This window comes from Fringilla coelebs (genome assembly GCF_963513975.1).
Source record: "Fringilla coelebs genome assembly, chromosome: 12".
NCBI classification, from domain to species: domain Eukaryota; kingdom Metazoa; phylum Chordata; class Aves; order Passeriformes; family Fringillidae; genus Fringilla; species Fringilla coelebs.
Window position 1 is genome coordinate 5,215,196 of NC_140038.1, and position 21,373 is coordinate 5,236,568.

At 56.6% G+C, this 21,373-nt stretch overlaps 2 protein-coding genes across 2 annotated transcripts; both read left to right on the forward strand.

Annotated features, from left to right (window-relative positions):
* Positions 1 to 956: 956 nt before the first annotated feature.
* On the forward strand, positions 957 to 6,310 carry PATL2 (PAT1 homolog 2; the record flags this gene model as incomplete). Its single annotated transcript, XM_084213543.1, has 19 exons — positions 957 to 980; positions 1,437 to 1,539; positions 1,662 to 1,945; positions 2,066 to 2,134; positions 2,243 to 2,308; positions 2,693 to 2,860; positions 2,977 to 3,063; positions 3,245 to 3,399; positions 3,516 to 3,593; positions 3,669 to 3,807; positions 3,922 to 4,036; positions 4,118 to 4,218; positions 4,512 to 4,556; positions 4,713 to 4,849; positions 5,094 to 5,253; positions 5,529 to 5,669; positions 5,747 to 5,844; positions 5,922 to 6,074; positions 6,271 to 6,310. The coding sequence occupies 19 exons, from the start codon at positions 957 to 959 to the stop codon at positions 6,308 to 6,310; spliced, it is 2,163 nt and encodes a 720-aa protein (XP_084069669.1).
* Positions 6,311 to 9,428: 3,118 nt separating this feature from the next.
* SNX1 (sorting nexin 1) lies at positions 9,429 to 21,371 on the forward strand. The gene is made up of 15 exons (XM_084213516.1): positions 9,429 to 9,588; positions 12,556 to 12,658; positions 13,508 to 13,641; positions 14,149 to 14,215; positions 15,270 to 15,313; positions 16,222 to 16,363; positions 16,837 to 16,915; positions 17,162 to 17,237; positions 17,896 to 18,009; positions 18,136 to 18,229; positions 19,126 to 19,331; positions 19,931 to 20,074; positions 20,407 to 20,487; positions 20,772 to 20,843; positions 20,969 to 21,371. Exons 1-15 carry the CDS (start codon positions 9,457 to 9,459, stop codon positions 21,017 to 21,019), a joined length of 1,539 nt encoding a protein of 512 aa, XP_084069642.1. The 5' UTR covers positions 9,429 to 9,456; the 3' UTR covers positions 21,020 to 21,371.
* The last annotated feature ends 2 nt before the right edge of the window (positions 21,372 to 21,373 follow it).

Here is a 21,373-nt window from a genome sequence, read left to right on the forward strand (position 1 = left end):
GCCAGCTACTCAGTGAGCAGTGCCAGCCACGCAGCTGAAAACACTCAATGTTTTCCTCAGTGTGGGATAAACAGATGCAGCTGTGGCCAGAGCCTTATCAGAGATCTCAGGGCTCTGGCAGAAGTAATTCCTGAGCGCTCCATCGGTGGCAGAGTTGTTGTTAGGGTCACCACAGCAGGAGTCCCCAGTCCAGCTGTCCCAGGGGTGAATCTGGCTCTGCCCATGTGAACACTCCCCTCACTCAGGGAGAGGATGGCAGGATGTGGATCCTTTCGATGGGCCCTTTGGGATGTGAATCCCTGTCAATGACTCTGCTGTAACCCACAACACCTGTCAGAATTTCCCAGTAAAGAGAAGTACAACTCTTCCACGTGAAGTTTATCAAAAGTCACAATGATTTGGTTAGAGTAGCCAAATATTCCACCTTTGGGACATTTCTGCTTTTATTAGCAGAATATTAGGAGAATTATTTGGGATTGGGTGACATGACCAAGGTGCTCCTGGTATTCAGGGGGATAAGGGGAACCCGCTATGCTTTGTGGGATGCACACATTTATAATGTTAGTGTTGACACCTGTGCTCGGCGTTACCTACCAGAATCTTCAAACCCGACAGACCACATCCCACCAGTTTTCCATAACTCCTCAGAGGGATATCAGCTCTGAGAACAGCCCAACGGGGGCAGCGGGTAGAGCCGGGCTGGGCCGTTCTGCGCCCCGAGAGCCGCAGGTGCGCTCACGGAACCCCTCCATCGCCGCTGCTGCCCCAGCTGCGGGGCTCCTCGCGCAGCCCAGTGCGCAGGCGCAGGACGCTGCTGGGAGCCGCCATGCTGTACGGCAGGCGCATGCCGGGCCGGCGGGGGCGGCCCATAAAAGGGGCGGCGGGGGCAGTGTGGCCCCGTACAGGGACCCGGGACGGACGGAGGGTGGGTGAGCGGGAGGAGGCGGCACCGCGGGATGGCGGAGGGCGGCGAGCGCGTTGTGAGTGCCTGCCCTGCTCCGCTAACCCCTGTCCGCTGCCGCCTCCCGGCGTCCCGCTCCCTCTGCGGTGCTCGTTCTCCGGGGCTGGCGCTCCCCGGCGCGGTTGGTCTCGGAGCAGACTCTGCTCTGGAGGTGCTGGTGGGATGCTCTTCCCTGCGTTGTGCTCCCGTGTCGCCCGTGCCCTCGTAGCGGGTGTTTGCTCTGAAACCTAAAGGTGTCTCAGCCCAGCCGCGCTGGTGCCGTTCCCTGCCGGCGTTCGCTGGTGCCGGCAGCATCCGTGGGCTGAGCTGCGCGTCCCGTCCTCGCTGGCAGTGCCGCTGGCTCCTGCTTTTCCCTTTTCCAGCTGTGAGCCCTGGGGGGTGCCTGGCACCATCAGTAGAGTGAGGTTGGGTGCCCTTTGGGAGTATGCTAGGGTTACCTCTCTCTTAGCGAGGAATCTGCTGCTTCCAAATCCAGATTATCGAAGATTTTCTGCTGGTGGAAGATGCACTTCTTCTGGAAGAGATGGCTGAGGAGGATGAGGAGCTCGACCTGTACAACGAGATGACTTTTGGGTTAGGTAAGACCTCAGGGGAGTCCTGGTGTTGGAGAGACCTGCCAGCATTCGGGGGGAGCAGACACCTTGGTGGGCATTGCCTAGGTGTTCACCCACCCTGCTGTGCGCTGCTTCCCCCCGCTAAGACCGAGACTCCACAGAGGAGGATGTCCCAAAACTCCTGGTGGTACCAGAGATAAGCCCTGAGGTGGCCAAAGCAACTGGAAGAGCAGCTGAGCGGCAGGAGGAGCTGGCCGAGGAGGAAGGTGGGATGGAGCCAGAGATGGAGCAGGTTAACTCTCAGTTGGAGGAAGAGGTAGAGGAGCTGGGGACTGAGGAACAGGAGGAAGATCAGGAGTGCTTTGAGGAGCCCAGTGAACTGGGAGACCCAGCAGTGATGAGAGCTGTGCGGAGCAAACCCACGCTGGAGGTGATGTGTGAGCAGACAGGGGGTCCTGCTGCTCCCCCCTCCATCCCCAGCCCTGTGGGTCCTGTCCCACAGGGGGCACTGGGGCAGGGAGGCAGACCTTTAACTCCCCTTTCCTTGCAGAGCCAGGACTCAGCGGTGCTGGACAGTGGGATTGGGACTTGCTGGGAAGAGTTTGACAAGGAGGACATGGTAAAAATGTCCCCACCCATCTGGTGATGAGGCAGGGTGGCTCCTGTGGTGTCCCCTGCTCTCTCCTCCTGTTCACTTGCCTCATGCCAACATCTCCCTGTTTTCCAGCTGGCGATGGATCCCATGGCGTGGGGCTCCTGCCCTGGCAGTGTCCCACGCCACCTCATGCTGGAGGTGGGTACCTCCAGCCAGCCCTTCAGGGAGTGGCTAAGGGCTCCCCACTGCTCTGGAACAAGGGTCACACAGGGAATTTGGGACTCCTGGGGCATCTCCAAATGGCTCTGGAGGTGCACAGATGTGTCTTGGGTGCCAAGGCTGTGAGTGCCCACCCAAAGCAGTGCCTGGGTTTGAAGGTAAAGTTGTTGAGACTGGGGGTGACTGGGATCCCCATGCTGGGTGTTCCCATGGGTCTCTAGCTGCTCCACATTACCAGGGTGGGAGCCCAGCTGGTCTTGGTTGAGCAGTGACCGAAGGTTTTAGTGAGCTGACTATTGCTGAGGGAGTTAAACTGTTCCCAGCTGTGCCCTGTTCCCACCTGCTGCTGCCTCCTCCCCCCAGGATAAAGCCATCGTCCAGGTCCTGGAGAGACCTCCACCATCTACCAACATGGCTCTCGAGTTCCTTGGCTCCCCTGTGCAGAGGGGCTATGGGGGCTCTTCCCGGCTCAAGTGCCCTGACTTAAGATTGATGTCCCCCAAGCCTTTCCCCCAGTGCTTTCTCCAGCAGGTAACAGGTTTGGAGGTGCTCTTGCATCCCTTCTTTCTCTGCCTCCCCTCCTTGGAGGTGCAGCCTCGAGGACAGGCTTGTCTGAGTGGCACCTCCTGTCTCCTGCTCTGCACCAGGCACCCCTGATATCTCCTCGCTCCCCGTGCTCTCCTCAGCCCTTCCCGCCGGCTTGCAGACCCCCTGCACTCTTCACTCCCAACCAGGTAATGTGGTGGGCTCTGAGCCACTGCCATGGCCCCACTGAGGTGGCCCTGGAGTGGCAGGGGATAGGGACAGCGGCAGTGTCTGCAGGTAGCACTTTGCCAGAGGGATGAGAGCTGGCTGACCCCTCTGGCATGCTCAGAGGGGAAGGCTCTGACCCTTGCTCTCCTCTCTCCCTCTCAGACAGCAGGGTATGCACCTCCAAGCCCTTTCCAGCCTGGGTCCCCCACCGTGGGCAGCCCACCACAGACCCTGGGCATGCACTTCAGTCCCATGGCCTCTTCTTTGGAGCCTGCTGTCTTCTTCAGCCCCTCAGCCATGGGTCAGCTGAACTTCAGGTAGCAGGAGTGGGATGTTGGGGTGGGACTGGAGGGGTCCTACAAAGCAGCTGGGGGTCACCTCACTCTGGAGGTGTCAGAAACCCTCCTTCACCCCTGTCTGGTGTCCCCTGCAGCACACCCAGCCACATGACCCAGCTGCACCCCCAGCACCAGCGCATCCTGATGCAGCGGCAGGGCAGGCAGGTGCAGAGGTATGGGGGTCTTTTGGTTGCAGGGCAGGGGGGCTCTGGGTGGGCACAGTGGTCTGAGTTCTTCTCCTGTGCCAGTGTCTCCCCCAAGAAGCTGTGGTCTCAGAAAGTGGACCCTTATGCTGGGCTGATGACTTCTAAGGAGAAGGATTGGGTTGTCAAGGTGGAGATGATGCAGCTGCAGAGTGAGAATATAGATGATGACTACTACTACCAGGTGAGCTCCTGCTGGCAGCACCTGCAGCTTGTTCCCCTCAGGGTGGGGCTTTGGGAGCTGGAGAAACCCTTCAGGACTGGTGGAGGGGACTCCTGGCTTTTCCTGTTGTTACAGACCTACTACCACCGGCTGGAGCGCAAGCAGGCAGAGGAGGAGCTGCTGGGCAGGCGCAACAAGCCCCCCAAGCTGGTCACACCGTTCATCCAAAAAGTGGAGACCTATGACTCTGGTGAGGGGCTGGGGCAGGCGTTGGGGGGGCTGGGTGAGGAGTTCTGGGATGTGGTGTCACCGTGTTTCTGCTCTTCCGCAGTGGTGCGCATCGCGGGGTCGCTGGGCCAGGTCACAGTGTCCACCTGCTACAGCCCTCGCCGGGCCATTGATGCTGTGCACCACGCCCTTGTGGAGGAGGAGGTAGGTGAAGGGAAGCTGGGCTGGTTGGGGCCCTGAATTGCCAGGAGTGCTGCCTTAGGAGCTGCCCTGAGCAGTGGGATGGGGCACACAGTTGGAGGAGGTACCACCTCAGCAGTGGCAGCTTGTGCTTGGCCAAGGGGTGGGATTTGGCTCTGGCCATGGTTTCCCCATGGGACTGCTCTGTAACCTGAAGTTGCCTCTGATCCCCAGGGAGCAGCTGGCCCAGTGTTGGGCTGGTGGCAGTGGCTGGGGATGGCTGTAACCTTTGTGCTCTGCTTTCTACCCTCCCAAAGGCTGCAGGGACCAACAGGCTGCGGGCGCTGCACAGGATTGAGAAGGTGAGTGAGTGGTGATTTGGGGAAGGGCAGCGTGGTCCAGGTTTTCTGTTTTCATCTAGGGATTTCTCTAAGGGGATGTCTACTTAGGCAGGGTCCTGGATAGCCAGTTGGTAGAAGATGTCCAAGCTTCCTCCTCACCCTGTGTCATTTCTCCAGCTCTTCCTGCAGCTGCTGGAAGTAGAGGAGGTGCAACAGAAAATGTCCCTGGGGGAGCAACAGAAGCAGGAGCAGAAGAGCCAAAAAGTGGAGAGTATCTACCAAGCCTTGAAAATCAGGGCTTGCAGCAGTGAAGAGTGAGTCTGTGCTGTGGGAAAGGGGAGAAGGCAGCATGTCCTGGTCCTTGTGGATCTGAGATGGTCACTGATGAGCAGGTCTGGGTCACAGGAGGATTGGGTCCTTCCTTCCGTGTGTCACTGCAGCCTGTGCTGACCCTGCCTGTGAACTTTGTCCTCCAGTGGAGCTGATGCTGGTCCTTTTGGATGGACACAGATGCTCCAGGTCCCTTGGGATTTGTGCCAATGGGGCCTTTGTTCCCAGGGAGGCAGAAGATGAATTCCTGCAACTGCTGTGTGTGCGGAAGGGTAAGAAGCTTGTGGCTCGGCTGCTGCCCCACCTGATTGGAGAGCAAAGGGAGAAGATCCTGCTGACAATCGCCTACCACCTGCCCTTCCTCATGAAGAAGGACATGCTGGATGAGGCAAGCACCTCTAGCCAGGGCAAGGATGACCTGGGCTGTCTCCTTCCTCCTCTGTTCTTGGTGGGGGTGGCACCCTGGGCAATGAGGGGGGCCTGCCTTGTGGGATTAGCATGAGACAGGAGCCCCTTCCCATCCATGGGGAGGAGAAGGTCTCCAGGAGTCAGCCACCAGCAGTCCTGGTGGCAGTGACCCTCCCCTCCAAGTGCTGGGATGGGGGTGTGGCTGTGACAGGTCAAAGGATCTCAGATTCCTGCTCTCCCCTCTCCCCTGCCCAGTCTCTCCCCCTGCTCTACAGCCCATTGAATGAGGTGGTGGGTGAGATGACCTTCAGCAAACTCATCGAGGTCCTGCAGGAGCTCACCCGGCCTCTGCCCGAGTCTTCGGAGCTCCCCCTCACCATGGCCTTGAAGAACCAGGTACTTGGCCCTGAGCCTTATTGTGTCCCTGGGATGCCACTGCTGCTGGCTGTGACACTCCTGCTGCTTTCCTGCAGTTTGGCATCTCCTTGCTCTACTCCCTCCTGAGCCATGGAGAGAGGCTCCTGTCCTCACATGTGCCACTGAAGCCGTGCAGAGGGGACTTCGAGGCATGGTGAGGGACGGTGTGAGCTGGGGGGAGGGTTTGTCCCTGCTCCCTGGGGTGCTCACTCGCTGTGCTGGTGCCCCCAGGACGGACACGGTGTACCTGATGTCCCAGGAGCTGTCACGCCTGCCTACGGCCTCGCTGGCAGAGCCTCTCTTCCTGCCCAGCAACCTTGTCTTGCTCTTCTGCCGCTACCTGGACAAGCAGACTGTTTACCACCTGGCAGCCAAGATGGCTGAGTGAGTACTGCCTGGAATGCTCTCCTGGGGATCCCCCAGGGGGACAGGAGCAGGCAGCACTGGGAGCTCACTGCTGCCATCACCCCTTGGAATTATCTCCAGTATCTACTGGGCTGAGCTGATCCTGGTGCCTTTGCTCCCACTTCTTCGGGACAGATCAGCACCCTGACACTCCCACCTCATCCTTTCCCTGCAGGTGCTCCCCGCTGCCCACGGAGGCTGACATGCTCTGCTGAGCCCCGGGAGCTGGGGGTGGGGTCAGCGGTGCCGGGAATGGGCAGGGCCCGATGCCGCGGCTTTGGAAGCGAACACTTACCCTGGTGCGGGGCACTCTGGGTGACACGGGCGGGGCAGGGCTGGCGCCAAGGGGCTGATGCCGCCTTGTCCCGGTGCCCGGGAGCACGGGGGTGGGTGGGTGTAACTTATTTTAGCCTCCCCCCTGGCAGTGGTGGGTGCTGGGTCATGGCAGGGGCCGAGGCAGGGCACAGGGGCGCTGGGAGCACCTGGGGGTGGATTTTGTCTATGGCACATTCTGTACAGTGCTTGAAGTAAAATAAAAAGGTGATGAATGAGCTCCTCTGGCTCCTGGGGTAGCTTATGTTGGATGTACAGTGGTCCCATGGGCATTGCTGGGCAGAGAGACCCCTGGCCTGGGACAGGGATCTGGCAGAAGGCAAGGAGAAGGGAAGGGATGCTCAGAGGATCAAGGAGGAGAAAGGAATGCTTGGAGAGGGGATGAGAGGCCCCGTACACCTGAGCACGTAGGGAGGGGAATGGGCTGGGAAAGAAGGGATGTGGTGGGGAAGATAAGTCAGAGCCTGTTTTGTTAGGGAAGTAGAGATTGCTGCACACATGGGAAGGATATTGTGGGGGAGGTCTTAAACATATGTGGGTGGGCAATAAAGCACCTCTTGTCTCTGATGAGCTCCCACAGGCTATTTAGTGTGAAGTCTTCCAGTCCTGGACACAATGAAGTACCTTAAGGCATCTTCCTAAGCAATCCTGACCCCCCCAAGCTGATCCTCACTTTTGTTTCTGAGGCTGAGTGTGTGCAATGTCTGCTCCTATTGTGGGAATCTTGGTAGCTCCTGCCTGGTTTTATGGTGGGACTTCCCCTAAGCCTGTGGGAGAGCTGGAACTGGGCCACCTCCACCCACCCAGAGGTCTAAACCTGACACCCAAAGCCTGGTGTGTACTCAAAAGAGGTTTGCAGCAGAAAGTTGTCTCATCCTCAGACTGCCCAAGCTCCAACCCCAAGTGGATAAAACTGTTCCTCTAAAGGGGCATCCTTCAGGGGCCAAAGAGAGAATTTACAGAGCATAAGGCTTTGGGGGCTTGGGTGGGATTTATTTCTGCCGCTCATCAAAGTAGCTCAGTTTCTTCTTCTTCAGAGAGTGCAAAGTCCAGCTGGCAGGACCTCCCAATCCTCCTGGCAGCTGTATCTCCTCTTGCTGCCTCTTCTTCTCATCTTAAAGGACATACATGCTCCTCATGCTTTATTCTTAGGGAGTTTTCTGGGGCAGCTGTGTTCATTCCTAGCCATCCTCATCAAAACAGTGACACTGGCAGGTCCTCCATGGGGTGAGCCCCTTGTTCCAACCCCACTGAGGCAATCTGGGAGAATTCCAGTGTGGGGACTCGCCTGCCAGTGAAAGAACAGACCTTGCTGTTGCAAATCCCAGGGAGAATTTCAGGCAGGAGGGAATTAGCAGCTGCTCATTGATAGCAGGAACTGGGGAGGACACTGGCAAGTCCTTCAGATAAAGATAAGCTGTGTACTCTGTGTTCTGTTTTCTGTTTGCTCCTTGCCTGTGTGCCAGTGTGGATGAAGGATGAAAATGTGGCCTGGCTGCAAATGTGTGCTAGACCAGGATCTCTAGCATGGAAGGTTGGAGATCTCTGCTGGATTTTGCTGCTCCATTACAGGAGAAAGCTGAGGGCAAGGAAGGAAAACCCATCTCTTTGTTACTCTCCCATAGCACCCAGTGCTTCCCACCTGCAGAAACAGACCCTCCCCATGGGGCATCCCCAGGAATTAATCCAGCTCAGGGGTGTCTTGCAGGTCAGGGACCCCCAGATCATTCAGCTGCATCTGGATGTTCTCCCTTAATCCAGAGCTGATGGAAGTTTAGGGTGTCTCACCTGCCCAGCTCTTCCTGGTGCTCTCCTGAGAGCATTGTGGGCCCCACAGGATGGTGGTGACCCCTGACCATGGGCTGTCACTGTGATGGGGGTGTGTGGGGCTCATCCTGGAATGTTTTGGGGTGTGTGGAGCTCATCCTGGAATGTTTTGGGGTGTATGGAGCTCATCCAGGGCTGTCTTTGGGTATTGTATGGGGTTAATCCTGAAACATCTTCAAGGTGTATGTTTCATCCTGGGATGTCTTGGGGGGTGTGTACAGGGTTTATCTGGAGATGTCTTGTGGGAGTATGGGGTTAATCCTGAGATGTCTTGAGGTTATGGAGCTCATCCTGGGAGGTTTTGGTTGGTGTATGGGCTTCATCCTGGGGGCATCTTCACGGTATGGGGCTCATCCTGGTCTACTTCCAGGGTATGAGGCTTATCCTGGGATGTTTTTGGTGGTGTACAACTTACCTTGAGGTGCTTTGAGGTGTATGGGTCTCATCCTGGGATGTCTCAGTGGGGTGTAGGGTGCATTCTGGGCATTTTTAAGGTCTGAGGCTCATCTTGCAAAATTTTAGTGAGTATATGACTCATCCTGGGATGACTTAAGTGGTTTAGGACTCATCCTGGGAAGTCTTGGTGAATATATGGGGTTCATCCTGTGCCATCATCAGGGTCTGGGACTTATCCTGGAACATCCTGGGACACCTTCAAGGTCTGTGGTGCTCACCCTGTGATAGCTGGAGTGGTATAGGGCTCATTCTGGGGTGTCCTGGACTTTGTACGGGGTTCATGCTGGGACATCTCTAGGTTATGGGGCTAATTCTGGGACATCTTCAAGGCACAGGGCTCATCCTGCGATTTTGGAGGGGGGGAAAAGGGGCACAGCCTGGCGTGTTCTGGGCGCTACGGGAGCACTCCCCGGGCTGTCGAGAGGACACGGGCTCACTGTCCGCGTCCCGCGGCCCCCTCAGCCGGGGCTCTGCGGGGACACGGCGCCCTGAGCTCCCCGCTCCCGCCGGGCGGCGGGGCCGCGCTCCTCCTTCAGCCGCCACAATGGTACGGCCGCCGCCCCGTTTCCATGGTGACGACGCGGCGCCTGCCAGCGGCGCTGCCCATTGGCTGTCGCTGGTGGCGGGGGCGGGGCAGACAGGGAGGCCGCCCAATCCGCAGCCCGCCCTCAGCCGAGGCCCCGCCCCGCGGGTTAAGGCGTGGCGGGCGCTTCCGGCGGGGCGGGCGCGGGCGGAAGCGGCGGCGATGGCGTCGGGCGGCAGCCACGGGTCCCGCTCGCCCTCCCCGGCCGAGCGCCGCCCGCCGCCCTTCCCCGAGCACCGCGGGCTGGGGGCCCCCGACAGCGACTCGGAGGGCGAGGACATCTTCACCGGCAGCGTGAGTGCGGCCGCGGGCGGCGCGCCGCCCCGGGGGCGCTGCGGGGCCGGGCCCGTGTGCGAGGAGTTGCCCGGGGCATCCTCCTGGCTTGGTGAAAAGAGTGCGGAACACCCGAAATCCCCCGAGTAAGGGGGGGAGGGCGATGCCTCTGGTCTCGTGTCCCTTCAGGGGGAGCCCGGGCGGGGCTCGGAGCGGCTCCCGTGGCTGTGGACTGAGGAAGGGCTTGTGCGCGGCCGCTGCCCGCGTTGTTCCCTCTCGCATCCCGCAGAACCGGGTTGGGTGGAGCTCGGAGCAGCCTGCTCTGCGTGCAAAGTGTTCCTCTCCATGGCAACTGGTGGAACTGAGGTGGGCTTCAAGGTCCCTCACGGCCATCCCACAGCGGCAGCCACAGCTCAGTCTCTTCACTGTGAGGCTTCCCCGGGGGAAGAAGCCCCGTCTGCCTTCCCCGGCATCATCAGCTCCGATCCCCTCCGCATCCAGAGGGGGCTGCCCTGCTACCTTCAGTCTGAGATTGAGGGTGGTGAGGTGACAGAGGTGACAGTGTCCCCTGCTCACTAGGGCTCCGTGCTGGGCTGCAGGAGGGCTTTGGAGCCTTTGGTGGTACTTGTTTAGCAAGCAAGGTGCTGCTGCACAAATCTGTGCTGAAGGCGGAGGTGTGAAGGCTGTCAGCAGCTTTCCTTGTGTCCAGCAGTCTCCTGTGCAGCAGGTCCTGGTTGATGAAGGCTGTTGGTATTGACTCCTGCTGGCATTGTCCCAGGTTCGCTCCAGGCTGTGACCAGCAGGCAGGAGGGGAGTTAAAACTGACTGGGGCTTTCCCAAGCTGAATTTCCCCAGTCAGCCTCTGGTTCTTGGGATCAGCATCTTCATGGAGCAAGGATTTCAGCTAGAGGGGCCACAGAAGCTGTTTCTGGAGGCTGGAATGCTGTGGGGTTGATTCCCTGAGCTCTGGGAGCCTCTGCCCACCTCACCCTGACTTTTTCCAGCCTGCCAGATCCAGCTGGAGGCACAGGAGGAGTTGGTGTCTGTGGCAGGAAGTTCTCCAGGAACGTTCTGCAGTTTTCCAGCCTAGGGAGGCCTCGAGCAGGAGATTGTGGCCATGACCAAATGAACCTGCTGGGAATGGCCTGGCCAAGCTTCTCCTGCCACTGACACCAAGCCAGAGCTGTCTCTGCCCTGGTTCTGGAGCAGCTCCTGCCTGGTGTCTGCGAGCTGTGCTGGTGCTTTGCAGCAGGGACAAAGGCAGATCTGGGGGATTGTGGATAGACTGTGACCTTGTGAGGGTGGAACTCACACTGCTCTGGGCAGAGCAGCAGCTGGGTTTGTTTGGAAACCTGGGAAAGCCCAGCCCTGGGCCTTGCAAGAGGAAGGTGCTGGTACCTGTGTCAGGCACCAGGTCATGGAGGTGGTCTGGAACTTCTCAGGAGCTTTCTTTGGTGAGGAGCTGCGGGGTGCAGGAGGTGGCCTGATGGTTTGTGTCCCACCAAGAGGGGTGAGCACTGAGTGCCATGGGATTTCATGGGAATCACACATCCCTGTGCTGGAAGGGGAGGCTGCTGAGCCCCTGCAGCTTATCAGGTGTTTGGCTTTGTTGTGGAAGCCACTGTCGTAACTCATGCAGGCCTGTTCTTGTGACCTGGTGGCTTTGTTTGTCTGTGCCCTTGAACGTTAGGAAAACACTTTGTGGGGAGCAGGGGAGGCAGATCTGCCTGGCTGCCAGCATTCAGGAGGCTCAGCAGCACCTGGGCAAACAGCAGGGCAGCATTTGGGTCAGACCTGAGCAGAACCAGAGCTGGACCTCACCTGTCTGTTGGCAGAGGTTGGATCCCTGTGTGAGCACGGCCCTTTCCAGGGCTGCCTCCAAGGATCAGCCCTTCCCAAAGGAGTTCTGTTTCCCTGTGGTGAGGGTCAGGCTGGCTCAGGGGGAGCTCTGCCTGCATGTGTGATGTTGGGGGATGCTGAATCCCCCAGACATGGCTGGTGTCCTGTGTGGGCTGATCTAACCAGGCCATGGCTCCTCTGTAGCAGCAGCCTCTGTAGCAGCAGATGGAGAAGTAGGAACAGGGCGGGGTGCTTTCATGTCTGAGGAGGAACTGAAGGAACTGAGGAACTAAATTTAAGGCAAACTGGGAAGCAGTTGCATCAGAAAACCACTTTGTCCATGCACAGTGTGCTTCTTGAGCCTGAGTACTTCCTGGGGGAGCAGAGGAGTTGTGTGAGCCCTTTCCTCAGAGGTCACCACTGGTACCAGTCCTCTTGTTGGCTTGGACACTAGTCTGAAGGACCCTGGGGGCATGCTTGGCATGGAGGTCTCTGCTCCCCACTCTCCATCACTAACACACATAGCTCATGCTGGGAGCAGTCCCTCCTCTAGGAAAAAATCCTAAAATACAGGAGCTCTTGCCATCAAGTGAGTGTCTGGATGGCTATTTTGTTTTTACCACCTTAAAGGCTGCCTCAGACGGCTTCACTCCTTCAGGAGCGACGTGATCCAGTGGCACTGCCTTGCTGGAGAGAGTGCCAAGGAGCTGCTGCTTTGGAGTCTCTAATAGAGCTCCATTTACTGCCCATCAAAGACCTGTTTTGTTCTCTGCTGGGACCTACAGAATAGCACTTGCTGTCCCCTTCTTCCTTGGGATATCTGTCTGCCTGCAAAATGAGGGGTGGTTTGGGATGCAGGCATCTGTAACAGGAGTGCTGGAGCAGCTCTGTCTTCTGGTGGGGAGGACTGGTTGGCATAAAAGCTCTCAGGTGGGCTGTCCCCTTGTCCCCAAGCCTGCTCCCAGCAGCCAGGATGGTCCTTTCTGGGTGGCAAGTGGCACCAGAGTTTGCTCTGACACTTGTTGTCCTTAAAAGGGGCAGAAGGGGTGATGCTGAGGGGCACAGGGTGGTGGACAAGGCGGGTGACATGTTTGCTCCTCCATCCCTCAGTGTAAGTGACCTGTCTTTGACCTTTTAATCCTCTCACAGAGCAGCTCCCCGGCCCTGAAAGAAGAACCTCCTCTCCCTGTGAGCAGCTCCTCCAAAGAGAACGGAGTTCATGTGGAGCAGGATGATCAGGACCTGTTTGCAGGTGAGTGTGTGTGTGTGTGCTGGGCCTCTCTCAGCCCCAGGCCTGGAGTGATAGTCCTGAAATACCCATGACCAAAGCAGATCATAAGTCCTTATCTCAAACACATAATTGAGTCCACTTGCTCTGGTGTTGTGTTCAGGAAGGTTGGAGCAGCCCCTGCCAGGTCTCTAGGATAGTCCTGCCACAGGAGTACCTGCTTGGGAGCTGAAGAGGTTAAAAGGAGGGTTGCTTTTGTTGCTTTTGTTTTGTGGTGAGTGTCTCCTCAGAGTTAAAGGGTTTTCCTTCTCCACCTTCTCCTGACTCCAAGCCAGTGGAAGAAGCATCTCTAGTAAGAGACTTGGCTGTTCCCAAGGAACAGGAAACACAACTCCCCTCAGCAGGGGAAAATGAGGAGGGCCAGACATTCCCCAGCCCTGGCACGATGGGCTGAGAGTCAGTTCTAGATGCTTATGCTAAGAGGCTACATCCTGCTACATCCTCCAGGTGGAGAGGTGGCCTGGGAAGGAGCCTTCCTCCCAGGTAAAATCTGCCTTGGCTTTGGCTGCTGCAGGGTGCAGCTCCTCAAGCACACAGCAAGGAGCTGATCAGTCAGAGGTGATGCCTGGCTCCCTCTGGAATAAGAAGTTCCTTGGATTAACATGATGTTCTCCAGCAGGATTGATCAAATGTTCTTACTGCAGTGACAATGCTTTGTTGTGCTCTTCCAGTGCTTACAGGTGTTCTCCCCATGGATTTCTTTGCTAATTAAGGCTGGTTTTACTTCCTGGGTCCCACGAATCAGACAATATTGCAATTGCCTTTCCAAAGACCCCAAGAGAGAGGCTGACCCTTGCAAACTTCTTTTGACAGATGCCACTGTGGAGCTGTCCCTTGATAACACTCAGAACAACCAGAAGAAGGAGGTGGCCAAACCATCCAGTCCTTTGCCCTCATTAGATGTAGCAGCAAGTTCTTCTAGAAACCTCTCAAAGAGCTATGAGGAGGTGAGAATTCCAAACTGTCCTGCAGGTTTCAAACTGTCTTTGGCAGGAACCTCTCTGTGTACTCAGTTGTAAACATGAATCTTAAATGATGTCATTAATATGTAATTGCCTTATTGAATGCCCTGATTTGTATCTCAGGCCATCAGTCTGAGACTGATACCACTGGAGTGGGGCTCAGGTCAGCCTGGTGGCATTGGCATTCCTGCTCATGTGGAGGTCCAGATCCCTTCCAGGGCTGTCACAGTGGTGGATCTGGTCCTGAGGGTCCCAGCTGTGAATGGGAGCTCTGCAGGTTCTTCTTGGGGCTGAGCAGTTTGTGCATCAGTCTGGGCAGAGAGTGGGGTAGGAACAACAAACCCAGTTTGGGATCCTTGCCTGGACAGAAGGAGGAGCTGGAAGGGTTTATAGAACAGTCCTGCCAGAACAAGCTCACCAAGATGGTCTGGGGTGGGTTGAACCCTGGTTTCCTGTTTTGACTTGCTGTCCCTCTCTGCTTTCTCCAAACAGCTGGAGGAGGAGGAGCAGGAGGACAAATTTGACCTGACTGTGGGAGTGAGTGACCCAGAGAAAGTTGGTGAGTTATGGTCCTGCAGGGGAAAGGGCTGGGGAGCCAGGCTGGGCCTGCAGCTCCTGCCTCTAAGCACAAACCTGAGCCTGGAATAACATTTCCAAGGCTTCCTCTGGCATTTTAAAGAAATGATGCTGCACAAAGCCCAGGGTGAGGATGAGCCAGGCAGAGGCAGGTTCTAGAAAGCCCAGAGCCAGGTTTTTGGGATTCTTGGTGCCTGGCACTGTGGTGACCAACTTGGTATGACCTCCAGGCAGCACTGCCCTGTGTGGAGCTGGCATGGGGTAAGCAAAATTCCCTTAACCTGAAACTGAGTGCATTGTTCCATGCTCTGGCACATTCCCTGGAAGCTAGGCTTGCCAAGGAAACAACTCTGGCTTCAAAATGAGAAGCAAGAGTGTTTCTGTCTATTGAAAGAGGGGTCAGAGTGCCATGACCAGCCACGTGGAAGTTCCTGGGGTGCAGAAAACCCAAGGGGACATCTGATCCCAGCCAGCAGAGCAGCCCCACGAGTGGCAGCTTGTTCCCACTCCATGGCTTGTGATCTCTGGAGCAGGGAGGTGTAAATCAGATGTATCTTAAGGGTAGCACTGGAGCTGGGAGGATGCCCTTCAGATGAACTGCCAGGTGAACAAGGGGATTTCTGTGTGAGCTGGAGCAAACTGCCTGTGGTGTTCCAGGATCCAGCCCCATCCAGGCTGACTTGCATCCCGTGAATAGACTGTTTCATGTGCCCCACAGCCCCCGAATTGTTGGGGTCTGAGCAGATGTGTGGAGCCAGCCCAGAGGCTGCTGGCACAACAAGTGCCCAATTGTCAGTGCTGGCTCCCGTAGGAAGTGTGGGGAGGCAAAAGCAGGTTGGGAAGTGGCTGCTGGGCAGGAGTCCAGGGCCACGCAGCAGGATGCTGCCTCTGGTTTTGCAGGAAGATCCAGGGCTCCATCAGACCCGAAATCAGGATCACTGAGGCAGGAGAAGGTCAGGAGCCTTGTGCTTTGTGTTCAGGGAATAGTGGAAAGTTCTGATGTTGTGATCCCACCACCTCATTTCTGTTTTCCTTAGGGGATGGCATGAATGCCTACGTAGCCTACAAAGTGTCTACACAGGTATGTCTAACCCCTCTGTGTCTAATTTTCCATTATTTTTCCATGCTTAAAGGCAGCTGGACTGTGTGTCCTTAGCCAAGCCAGCAGTGACCTAAATAAACAGGAGGCCTGAATGCCTTGTTGTGTGGATTCAGGAGTTATAATCCACAAAGGATGAGCCCAGCAGAGGAATAGGGTTGGAATCTATTTGAAAGGAGACTGGCTTTGTTTTCACAGCCAGTTACCTCTTTGCAGCCTTGTCTGAAGGCATGCTCAGCATTGGAGGGAACAGCAGGAATGACATCTGTTGGGAGAGTCCCTGAGCCTGGGGCTGCTGCTGAAGGTTCTGTGCCAGTGGCAGCATCAGATTGAGCTGACCTGAGCTCAACACTCTCTGCAGAGCTGCTGCTGTAGTTGCATTCACATCAGGACCATTCCCCTCAGTTTCCATGAGAAATGCAGCTGATGGAATGCTTTGGAGTCCGGCTCTGGAAAGTTGCTCCAGCTGCCTGTACCATGGCTGCTGGGCTACAGGCAACCTGTGGTCTGAGACAAGAGGATTTGTTATCCTTAATTCCTGCTCTGCAAACTCAGTCCAAAGCACTGGTGGCCCCTGTAGTCTTCAGGTGGCCTGAGGGGTGTGTCCCTGTTCCTGTGTGGAGCAGGGATGATGGGATTAGGCAGTGGGCAGGGCTTACTAAGCAGCCCATGGCTGCAGGAACAGCTGTTTGTTATTTAATGCCATTAATTCTGCTGCTGGCTCCAGGGAGAACCCAGCTGGGAGAGAAACTGTGGAAAACCTGGGCCAAAACTCGCTCTGCTCACTGCTCAGGTCTTGCAGAGCTGGTGCTGTCCCATTTCACCCCAGAGGTGCCAGCAGGGCCAGGCTTTCCTGGGGGAGTGTGACCCAAGTGCCATGTGTTCCCCAGACCAGCATGCCCATGTTCAGGAGCAAGCAGTTCTCAGTGAAGAGGAGGTTCAGTGACTTCCTGGGGCTCTATGAGAAGCTGTCGGAGAAGCACGCCCAGAACGGGTTCATCGTCCCTCCGCCGCCCGAGAAGAGCCTCATAGGTGAGTCAGGAGCTGCACAGCACCAGGGCTGCCACTCCACAGCTCTCCTGAGTCCTTCTGATGGGAGCTCTGTGCCCAAGGATTGCCCTGCAGCAGTCTCAGAGCTGACTGGAAGCTGTAGAGTAGACAAGGAAATTAATCTGGGCTCTGTGGCACAGACAAAGCTCTGTCTCCATACTTGGAGCCCTGGACTTAAATCCTTGATGGAGTTGGCAGATGCCTCCCCACCTGCTTGGTGAAGTGTACAGCCTCAGTGGTGTCACTGAATTGCTGTTCACTTGAGTTCAGCCCATTGCTTTGCCTCTTTCCTGCATGTCAGTTCCTTGGGTACAGATGATTTCAAATTTCCAAAGTCTAATTCCTGTTGTAAGATTCCTCTCCTCCGCTGTCACCCTGATAGTCTGCAATAAACCACTTTACCTTGTGTGTAGAGTTTAGAGCAGCTCATTAATCACATCTTCCCTCTGTGCTAGGCATGACCAAAGTGAAAGTTGGGAAAGAAGATTCCTCCTCTGCAGAGTTCCTAGAAAAACGTCGGGCTGCTCTAGAGAGGTATGACCCCATCAGCTGTCCCTGAACTGAGTGAGGGACCTCAGAGAGCTCTGGTCTTCATGGTGGCACCTCCAAATTCCCCAGGGAGATGGGAGAACTGGTGGGTGACTTAGAACAGCTGTTGGCTCTGATTTCCAGCCCCCCAACTGCTGTTCTGGAGTAAATACCAAGCTGTGATGGACAGATTTAAAATCAAAAGCTGGATTTGCTACAGCCAAAGTAACTCCTGGAGTTGTTCTCCCATAGGTACCTACGGAGAGTGGTCAGCCATCCAACCATGCTGCAGGACCCGGACGTCAGGGAGTTCTTGGAGAAGGAGGAGGTCAGTAGGGTGGAGTGAGGAATCCTTGGAAATGCTGAAGGAAATGGTCCTTGAGCAGTTAATGAGGCAGGATGCCACAAAGCTCAGTGGGGAGTGGTAGAGTGGCACCCGGTGCTCACCAAAGCTGCTGAACCATCCTTTAGCTGGGAGAAAACCAACGAAAGGCTTGTGGGTTGAGGTAAGGGCAGGGAGAGATCACTCAGCAGGCACCTCGTGGGCAAAATCGAATCATGGAGTGGCTTGGGCTGGAAGGGACTTTAAAAAGCCCATCCCGTCCCACCCCCTGCCATGGGCAGGAGCACCTGCTGCTATCCCAGGTTGCTCCAAGCCTCATCCACTGTCCTTGGGCACTTCCAGGGATGGGGCAGCCACAGCTGCTCTGAGCAACCAGTGCCAGATCCTCATCATCCTCACAGGGAAGAATTTATTCCCAATATCCCATCTGTCCCTGCCCTCTGGCAGTGGAAACTCATTTCCTCTTGTCCTGTCACTCCAGGCCTTGTTCAGAGTCCCTTTCCAGCTCTCCTGGAGCCCCTTTAGGCACTCAATAGGGCTCTGAGATCTCCCCAGAGCCTTCTCCTCTCCAGGTGAACACCCCCAGCTCTCCCAGCCTGGCTCCATCTCCTATGGCAAAGCAAACTTTTCCATTCCTTTCCAGCTCCCGAGAGCAGTAGGAACCCAGACCTTGAGTGGAGCAGGAATAATGAAGATGTTCAACAAAGCCACGGATGCAGTCAGTAAAATGACCATCAAGATGAACGAATCGGACATGGTGAGTGTCAGGGCAGCTCTGGGCATCCCTGTCCTCACTCCAGAGCTGTGTGCTCTCCCCAGCTCCAGCTCTGGGTGCAGGGAAAGCCCCCCCTGTGGGAACCAGCCCTGCATTTACCCGTTGCAGTGGTTTGAGGAGAAGCTGCAGGAGGTGGAGTGCGAGGACCAGCGGCTGCGGAAGCTGCACGCGGTGGTGGAGACGCTGGTGAACCACCGCAAAGGTGACAGAGGGACATCTGGGCTGGGACTGTCACACCTGGCCTGCCTGGAGAGGGTCACCAGGTGTCCCAGGGACACTTCCAAGGAGCTGGGACAGTGCTGTAAAGGACCCTCTGTTCCTTCTCCCTGGGAGACAGATGTCAAATGGTCACCCCAGTTCTTCTGTCCAGCTCCACAGCTCGGGGTTGCAGTGTGGAAGGGAACCTGTGTCCTGTGGGATCATAGAATCCCAGGATGGCTTGGGGGCTAAAGGAGTATTAAAATCCATCTTGTTCCACCTCCCTGCCATGGGCAGGGACACCTTCCACTATCCCAGGTTTCTCCAAGCCCCATCCAGCCTGGCCTTGGACACTTCCAGGGATGGGGCAGCCAGTTTGTCTGAGCAACCTGTGCCAGGGCCTCAATTCCCTCACAGGGAAGAATTCCTTCCCAATATCCCATCTATCCCTGCCCTCTGGCAGTGGGAAGCCATTTCTCCCAATCCTGTCCCTCCATCCCTTGTCCCCAGTCCCTCTCCAGCTCTCCTGGGGCCCCTTTAGGCCCTGGCAGGGGCTCTGAGCTCTCCCTGGAGCCTTCTCTTCTGCAGGCTGATCAACCCTAATTCCCTCAGCCTATCCTCATGAAGGCTGCTGTAGCAAACCTGAGCAGAGCTGACCTCTGGGACTGGGGATATTTTCCTTCCTCTGCATTTTTGACTGACTTCTGCAAAGCTGTGCCTGTCCTGCTCAGCTGCTTCCCTTTTCCTCATGGCTGGAAGCTGCCAGCTCTGACTGAGCCAGTGCTGGCTCTTCAGCTGGTATTTCCTGGAGCTGTGGGAAGGGCTCCAAGGGCTGAACCCTCTGCTGGGGAGCTCCTGGTGCAGCCAGGCCCTTCTCCTGACCCTCATCCCATTCCCCAGAGCTGGCATTGAACACAGCCCAGTTTGCCAAGAGTCTGGCCATGCTGGGGAGCTCAGAGGACAACACGGCGCTGTCCCGAGCCTTGTCCCAGCTGGCTGAGGTGGAGGAGAAGATTGAGCAGCTGCACCATGAGCAGGCTAACAATGACTTCTTCCTCCTGGCTGAGCTCCTGGGGGACTACATCCGCCTGCTCTCGGTTGTGAAGGTAAGGGCTCCTTTGCTCCTGCTCCTTGTACCCATCGTGGGCTCAGGGATGCCAGCAGGTCTTCCAAACTCCACCACAGGGCAGAGCAGAGGGCATGCAGGACATGGCCTCCTCAGGCAGAGGGAAAACTTGCTGGTTGTGCAGGTGTGCACTGGGTTAGGTTGGAAGATGGTTGTAGGTGAGGCCTGGCTGTGCTGCTGTTCTCCAGAGGGAATGTGGAGCAAGTTCATGGCTTGTGGGTGACCCCAGCCCTTCCAGAGGTGAAGGCTGAAGCTGTGAGCTGGTAACCTGTGATGCAGGGGGTGAAAACTGACCTGCCAGGTGCTTGCTGTGTCAGAGCCTGAGTGTTCCTGAGCTTGGGCATTGAGTCCACACAGCCCACCTGGTGCACCGGGAAGAAGCAATCCCACAGGAGTAGCAAGTCCAGCAGGCTGACCCCTTCCTGCCCCAAAGGCCAGACCACCATATCCTTGGTCCACTGGTCCAAACAGGAGCTGTGGATGCTCCAGAGCAGCACCCAATCTGTGTTCTGGCTCAGCTTTGGTCCAGGACCTCCAGTGTCCCCTTTTTAGGAGACCTGTGCCCCTCCTTCCCTCCAGGGAGCCTTTGACCAGCGCATGAAGACCTGGCAGCGGTGGCAGGATGCCCAGACCATGCTCCAGAAGAAGAGGGAGATGGAGGCCAGGCTGCTGTGGGCAAACAAACCTGACAAACTGCAGCAGGCCAAGGATGAGATCTCGGAGGTAGGGAACGGAGTGTGGGGTCTCTGCTCTGTTCCTGCCCTCCCTGCTCCAGTGGGGAAGGAGCCTCCTGGGCTGGGGAAGGAGCCTCCTGGGCTGGGGAGAGGTGCCTGTGGCCGAGCTGCACCAAGGGCTGAGCCAGCCTTGAGTGAGGCTGCAGGAGGGGCTGCTGGTGCTCCTGCCTCCTGTCACCTCCTTGCCAAGGTGGTGGCAGGGGCTGAGCTCTGCTCCAGCAGCACCTCTCACGTGCCCAGTCGTGGCTCCAGCCCCCCATGGAAGGGAGAGGGGGCAGGAGCTCCTTCTGCTGTGCCACAGTGCCCTTGCTGTCTCTGCAGTGGGAGTCCCGGGTGACGCAGTACGAGCGGGACTTTGAGCGGATTTCCGCCGTCATCCGCAAGGAGGTGATACGGTTTGAGGTATGTTGGGGCAGCCCTTGGCACTGCCCTGGGCTCCTGCCCCTCCTCCTGGCACAGCAGCATCCCTAAATCCCAGCCTGTGTGAGCTGGGGTGTTGCTGAGGGGGCTTCCCCACGGGGGAATCTTACAATGAAGCTGGGTGGGCAGAGATCCTCTGTGTCCCATGTCCTGGTCTCCTCACGGGACCCCAGGAGGAACAGGAAAATCCTGGTGGTTTCTCCTTCCCCCTCCCAGACTCTGGAGGGTTTTGGTGGTTGCTCCAGCCTCATGCCCATCTCTTGCAGAAAGAGAAATCTAAGGACTTCAGAAACCACGTCACGAAATACCTTGAGACGTTACTGAACTCTCAGCACCAGGTGAGTGCTCCCTGATGTGATTTTATGTCCAAGTTCAGGCCATGCTTGTGAATCTCTCAAGCATGACCCCCTGCACTGCAGCTCCATCCTCAAGGCTCCTGACTCTCTCCCTCTCCTCCCTGCAGCTGGTGAAGTACTGGGAAGCGTTCCTGCCCGAAGCCAAGGCCATTTCTTAATTGGACTGAGCAAACAAACCTGAATTTTGCCTTTTTTTTTTTTTTTTTTTTTTTTTTATATACACTATACCTCCTCCTCTTTTCCATGTGATCGACCCCTCGTTCCACATGCTGGAGCTGGTAGAGGTGTCACCCCCAGAAGAACAGCTTGTGAGCCAGTAACTCTTCTAACTGTATATTTTTCATTTAGCAACATATATTTTCTTACTGAAGAGAAACTAGTTTCCTGCTTCCAGACCAGACCCACAGCCAGGGGCTTAATGAGATCTGGCAAATATCTATTTTTCAGGCTGGGTTTTAAGGCTCTAATGAATTATCTTACTCCTGCAGTGCCATTAAAGTTCTGTAATAAAA